The 7091-nt window shown below is 38.4% G+C and overlaps 1 protein-coding gene across 1 annotated transcript; it reads left to right on the forward strand.

The window, feature by feature from the left end:
• Positions 1-839: 839 nt before the first annotated feature.
• On the forward strand, positions 840-5547 carry gca (grancalcin). The gene is made up of 8 exons (XM_067373292.1): positions 840-997; positions 3776-3943; positions 4027-4096; positions 4202-4245; positions 4381-4528; positions 4781-4894; positions 5021-5079; positions 5251-5547. Exons 1-8 carry the CDS (start codon positions 974-976, stop codon positions 5275-5277), a joined length of 654 nt encoding a protein of 217 aa, XP_067229393.1. The 5' UTR covers positions 840-973; the 3' UTR covers positions 5278-5547.
• Positions 5548-7091: the final 1544 nt, after the last annotated feature.

The raw sequence follows: 7091 nt of genomic DNA on the forward strand, positions 1-7091 counted from the left end.
TTTGGTCTGTGCTAAACCGTGTGCTGCCAGTTTATCCAAAACACCGCTTATTGCAGCCATGGAAACCAGCAAACAAAATACAAAATAAAATAAATCAACTCATAAGCTTACAGTGTGTAAGTCTCCTCAGCTTTCATTGTCAATTGTGCTCCCTCTTGTTGCGTGTCCTCAAGCTGGCCACCAGCGTCTTTGAACGAGGGGGCGGGGCAAACAATATTTTGAATTTGGACTGCAATACCTATTTCGACCACTCGGTGTCATTCCTACATATAAAGAACTTTTTGTGCAATGGAAATGTTCCATGGATGTTAAAGGTTATTCGTGGAACCATTGATGACCTTTATTTTTATGACGTCAAAAACGTTCACACGCCCAAAACATCCTGAATGGAAGGAAACACTGTCCAAAACTTGCCTCCAAACTAGAGTCTTGTTGCTGGGTTGAGTACAGGAGCTGCTAGCTTCTACTTTTAGTGTAATAGCGCCGACTGGTGGTTTTCAACGTAAATGACAGGTTGGTATTATATAAGCACGCGCCATTATTATAAACACGTCACCCCACGCAATGGCGAATTCATACAGGATAAGGATAGATTAAGTTAATCACCAGTAAATACGTCTGTGGTCATTTTGAACGCTACGGTGTTTCCCATGATGCATTTAATAAGCAAATATCATTGGCCACCAATGTTATCAGTCATATGGCCATATGACTTCCGGGTATCTGTCACTGAACACTCGCTTTCCATTTATCCAAATCGCCTCTGCATTGCTATTGTAGTCATGTTTTATGACGTAAGGTTAAACTAAAACTCACAATCCGCCTGCCACCCTCGGTCATGCTGATCCCAGTGACGTCATCCAATCACTTCCCGTCACAGCAGAAGTACGGAAGTGAGCTGGACTGGTCGAAAACTTTCCCGTAAGATTCATTTTCAAGTCGTTTCTCTTCCTTGAGGGTGAAATCACTGAGTATGGCGTATCCTGGATATAACAATGTGAGTATCACTTATATTGTTTATGAAGAACTCAGTTTGTAGAATATGAGAATAATTTGATAATTAGCTTAAAGGTCGGTTGAGAAATGTGTACAGTACGTGTTGTTACGCCCTTGTTACATCAAATAAATTACATAGAATTTAATCATTACATTTGCTCTGATATGATTTAGGTGTAAACTATAACGATTGAAACGTTAGTATCAGAAATTAACTTTTTAACTACAGGGCAATATTTGCGTACAATTGATGTTCAAGGGCATTTTTACATTTATAAGGATATTTTTAACATTATGTTTTTGTTTTTGTACTCTGAAAAAATGTCTTAAGTTTGTATATTTTTCCCACTATTTGGCAAATAATTTGTCTTGTTTTAAGCATAAACTTTCACTTTTCACTTTCGCTTATCACTTCTAGTAAATGTTATTTTCAGGATGTGAAGATTTTTCTCTTTTTTTCTTTCTCTTTTTAGCTGCATGTCACAGCACGTCGTCCATCTATGTCAAAAACACAAGTTAAATCAAGTGAAATAAATTCTGGTTTTACCTACACTGTAAGAAAAAAGTGCAACAGCTTGTGACTGGGATGGTACCTTTAAAGGGACAACTTTGTACCTTATTACCCCTAAAGGTGCATATTGGTAATTTTATAGTAGTAATTTAAGATAACTTTAAGAGAATAATATGTTGGGAAAAGATGTCACTGGGAAAAGCTGTTGTAGCCTGAGAGTGTGTAAATCCAAACATCTTTTAGTCACTTTCATTGATATTTTCTGCTTCAAGTCATGCCTGTGTGATTTAGCATGAACAGGTTAAAGTGGGGAAAAAAAGAATGGATATAATTAAACACATAACATGGTTTTCACCACAGAAACCACACGTCTATGAACAGGCTGTAGGCTGGAGTTTGTTTAGGCCAAATAGTGATGGAATGTGTCAGATTGAATGTTATCAGATTAATTGGACAATTGTGTGTTTTGGAACCGATCCAAGTGGAGTAATGCATGATGTTCATAGTATTCATTCAGCAATTGATTGGTTGATATATTCAGTGTTGTTTGAACAGACACTAAAGGTTGATTTAGATTGCACTTTTTATTCTAGCTGTTGCCTAATCAGGGCTGTTGTAAGGGGCGCACCACTTGAACCTTGTTGTAATACGTCTTAAAAGTAGTCATCCATCTGAAAATGATTTCTCAATCTTTATTTGATATATTTTAGTCTATACCGTTTTCAGCTGAAACAGTGCAACTTACTGAAATCCACATCATCATGTCTCATGTAATCGCTCAATTGTTATTTCAGTAAAACAGCTTGTAAATAGGAACGTATCATTACATTTACCTCAGGAAAGCCATTCAGTGTCCATAGCACCATAGTACATATTCATTATATGTTTTACTTAAACTGTTGTCTTCATTATTGAATGTATGTTTGGCTAAATCCGTCACGAAAGCAAGTTTTTATTACAGCCACCATTTAAATGTTAATATTTAAACAACAAATTGGAGTAGAAACATAATTATATCATTAAAAGGTTGATATAAAAACTGTCCTGCGTGCAATTTAAATGTTTGTATACAGCTCAGTATATACAACTTTATTTGATTAATTAATTGATTATTAAATTAACTTTGTTTTTGCTTTCGGTTTTCAGCTAAATTAAAACTTAATTTCAATTTCTGTAAAAAAAAAAATTCGGTGCATCATCCATCCATCACATGCATCCATTCATCCATCCAACCATCCAACCATCCATCGCGTGCACCAATCCATCCATCCATCCATCACATGCATCCATTCATCCATCACGTCCATCCATCCAACCATCCGTTGCATGCATCCAACCATCCATCGCGTGCACCAATCCATCCATCTCTCCATCACATGCATCCATCCATCTGTCCATCATATGCATCCATCCATCTATCGCGTGCATCTATCCATCCATCCATCATGTGCATCCATCACATGCATCCATCGTATGCACCGATCCATCCATTTATCTCTATCATGTGCATCTATCCATCCATCACGTCCATCCATCCAACCATCCATCCGTCACATGCATCTATCGCGTGCGTGCATCCATCCATCCATCCATCACATGCATCCATCCATCCATTGCCCATCTGTCCATCGTGTGCATCCATCCATCCATTGCCCGCCCATCCATCGAATGCATCCATCCATCTGTCCGTCACATGCCTCCATCCATCCATCGCCCATGCATCCATCCATCCATTCATCCATTGCCCATCTATCTATCGTGTGCATCCATCCATCGCCCATCCATCCGTCACATGCATCCATCCATCCATTCATCCATCGCGTGCATCCATCCATCCGTCACATGCATCATCCATCCGTCACATGCATCATCCATCCGTCACATGCATCCATCGCGTGCATCCATACATCCGTCACATGCATTATCCATCCATCCATCCATCGCATGCATCCATCCACTCATCCATCGCATACATCCATCCATCCAAGTAGGCTTCTTAAAAGTGTCATCCATCTGTCCATCATATGCATCCATCCATCTATCGCGTGCATCTATTCATCCATCCATCATGTGCATCCATCCATCTCTCCATCGCGTGTATCCATGACATGCATCCATCGTATGCACCGATCCATCCATTTATCTCTCCATCATGTGCATCCATCCATCCATCCATCCATTCGTCACAGGCATTATCCATCCATCGCATGCATCCATCATCCATCCATCCAAGTAGGCTTCTTAAAAGTGTCACTCTTTTACTTGCAGTTTGGTGGTCCAATGCCAGGAGTTCCTGCTCAAGGTATGGCAATGCCAGGTATGCCTGCTGCAGGTGGTTACCCAGCACAACAAGCATATGGGGCATACCAGGGGAGTTTTCCTGCTTCTCCTGCCCAGGACCCAATGTGGGGCTATTTCACAGCAATTGCTGGTCAGGTGAGGGCTGCTGGGTATTTGTGGTTATAATGTATTTTCTGTCCCATCATGTTGTTCATGTAGTAACATAAATGTTATGTAAGGATGGTGAAGTTGATGCTGAAGAACTTCAAAGGTGCCTCACCCAGACTGGAATCAGTGGCTCCTACAATCGTGAGTACAGAAGAATTTTCAGTTCCAAATGCTTGGACTAACAAAGCATAATATAGAGTGAGTGGATCATGCTCACTGCACTGCTTTCTTTCTGTCTTTTTGCAGCCTTCAGTTTGGAAACCTGCAGGGTTATGATTGCCATGCTGGATGTATCCTTCACAGAAACATGAAACCGCTCTATTCTGGCACTTTTTCTTATCTCTCCAACTTGAGTCAAACGTTTGCTTCATGCTAGTCTCAGTAACCCTTGACGTGGTTTAGTTTCTTTAAGCATATGTGCGCAGAGAGATTACACCGGAAAGATGGGATTCAATGAGTTTAAAGAACTGTTTGCGGTGCTAAACGGCTGGAAGCAGAACTTCATAATGGTGGACAGGGACTGCAGTGGAACGGTGGAACCTCATGAGATGTCCCAGTGCCTCGCTAACATGGGTGAGTGTGACATTTCTTAGAAGTATAAGCCAAGTATATTTTTATTGACTGAGATCAAAAAGTGCCTAGTTCTCAGGGCAAAATATCTCTCAAAGAATAAATAATAGGTCACAGATTTGGAGCTTTAAGATACAATCAAACTGAAAACTACAATGTACATGTTTCTGTAAGGGAAATATTACATCTCTTAGCCAATGGCCTTAGTTGCACTAAGACTGATGTAACCAACAATTTTGTGTCATGATTGCACAGGTTACCGAATCAGCCCACAGGCACTGAACGCCATCATTAAACGCTACAGCAGGTCTGGAAAGATCTACTTTGATGACTATGTGGCGTGTTGTGTGAAGCTAAGGGCACTTACAGGTGACAGACATGCATATCTATGCAAAACTTGATTATTATAACTACCACACTGATTACAGTTACACTAAGTATTCTGTTCATTGTATTTTTGATCAAACACTGTATGACTTATTTATTTTTCTGTAGACAACTTTAGGAGGAGAGATACAATGCAGCAGGGAATGGTGAACTTCCAGTATGATGATGTAAGTGATGACAAAATTTTCCCATTTAGTGCCTATATTTTCTGCCTCACTGCCACTTATTTTTAAAATCTGTGATGGGTTTACACTGATTAATTGTGGAAGTAAAAGGGGTTACTTCATTGAAAGCATATAGGAAGCTGTTGTAACAACATCTTCAATTTCCTCTTGCAGTTCATCTTGTGTACTATGTCGCTCTGAAGAGGGTTACTGACAAGTACAGTATACACTCCAGGAAGAACCATGATTGACTGAAAGTTCAGAGAAAATTTATTTGCTGATTCGCCAGTATGATATGTTATATGTGAACATAGGGGTAAACCATATATTGTGCAAAATAGCTATCGATGTTTGTGCCAAAGCAGACCTCAATTGTTTTTAAATGATCTTTTTCATATTCATTCTTTTTAAAATCTGTGTATTAAGTTAAAATATAACCACACTTACCATATATTTTGCCAATAAAACATGGTACATCTTAAAGAGTTGTGTTCTGGCTTTATTTAGCAGCAAGGACAGTAAGAATTTGTTGAAGTTTGCTGTTGTGGTTCATGTAGGTAGTAAAAATCAGTGTTGTGGGTAATGCATGTAATCAGATTACTTTTTTCAAGTAACTAGTAAAGTAACGCTAAAGTAACGTTGTGCGCTGTGTAAACATGATGGTTATTGTAGTTCTACACTACATGTGAGCATGCATTTACTCATACTTGCACAAAAACAGACTTAGTATTCCTCAAAATGAATAAAAACAGTGAAATGCGAATATATCGCAAACCTGCAATAATTAAATATGTTAAAATTGAATATAACTAAAAATAACACTAATATATTTTATGTATTTAATCTAATTTTATATTAACTAATGTCTTTGATGCTGAGCTTCGATGATCCAATTCAACCATATGAATGAGCAAAAATGACTTTTAAGTCCAGAATGGCAGCAAAGCTGAAAGGATTGTTTGAGCTGCGCCCTCTGCTGTACAGGCATAAATTTGCATTTCCGTCAGCCTTCATATGTGGTGTGAAAGGGCCTTTACATTTGCCAAAAAATTAGCTATTTATATATATTTAAAAAACAACAAGAAAACAAACCCAGCCCCGAAAAAAAAAAAAAAACTAAAAGTAACGTTTCCATAAAAATGAACTAAGTAACACAATTACTGTTTTTAAGGAGTAACACAATATGGTAGTGCATTACCTTTAAACTTTCCCCAACACTGGTAAAAATCATGGCATCTAGAGGGATATAATACAGCAAGGAGACTCCTTTCTGTCTCTCTTAGGTTTTTAACTAAATCTTTCTTTTTAATGTTCAATATATAACTGTGTGTGTAACAAGAGCTCTTGAAACTCCGCCCTCTTCTTGGGAGCAGCAGCTCATTTGCATTTAAAGGGACACACAAAAATTGAGTGTTTTTGCTCACCCTCAAAAAGTGACAAATTTAACATGCTATAAAAAATGATCTGTGGGGTATTTTGAGCTGAAACTCGGGGGACATCAGAGACTTATATTACGTGAAGTTAATAAATGTAATTTCGGGAGGAGTACACCCATCTAATCTTCCAATTAATACCAAGGTATAAAACCAGCATCTTACCTCTTCCTGTTGTTAGTTCTTTCGGCATCCCTCCTCCTCCTTTTTGTATAGTTTTGCCTGTTATGGGGGGCAGTCGGAGCTCGAATAGAATATCCTCTATAGCAGACAGCAAGCCAAATCTGTTTACCACTTACGCTAAGATTATATGGGCACACAAACTTGTGAAATCTTGTAAAAGTGGCATTATAGGTCCCCTTTAACTAGTCTGTGAAAAGGGTCTATTTGGAACCAAACGCTGCCAGCTTCTTTTTTTTTATTACCATAAAAGCACCCTTGTCAAAACAGACAGTGTGAACACGCCCTTACGTCCGTGTTGAAAAATAAGGTGGATAGAAAAAAATTTTAGTTTCTGTTTTAATTTTCAGAAAAATCAGGTATAATCAATGTGGAAAATATGTTTCAATATATAAAAAAAAT

The sequence above is a fragment of the Chanodichthys erythropterus genome, chromosome 21, assembly GCF_024489055.1.
Source record: "Chanodichthys erythropterus isolate Z2021 chromosome 21, ASM2448905v1, whole genome shotgun sequence".
NCBI classification, from domain to species: Eukaryota; Metazoa; Chordata; class Actinopteri; order Cypriniformes; family Xenocyprididae; genus Chanodichthys; species Chanodichthys erythropterus.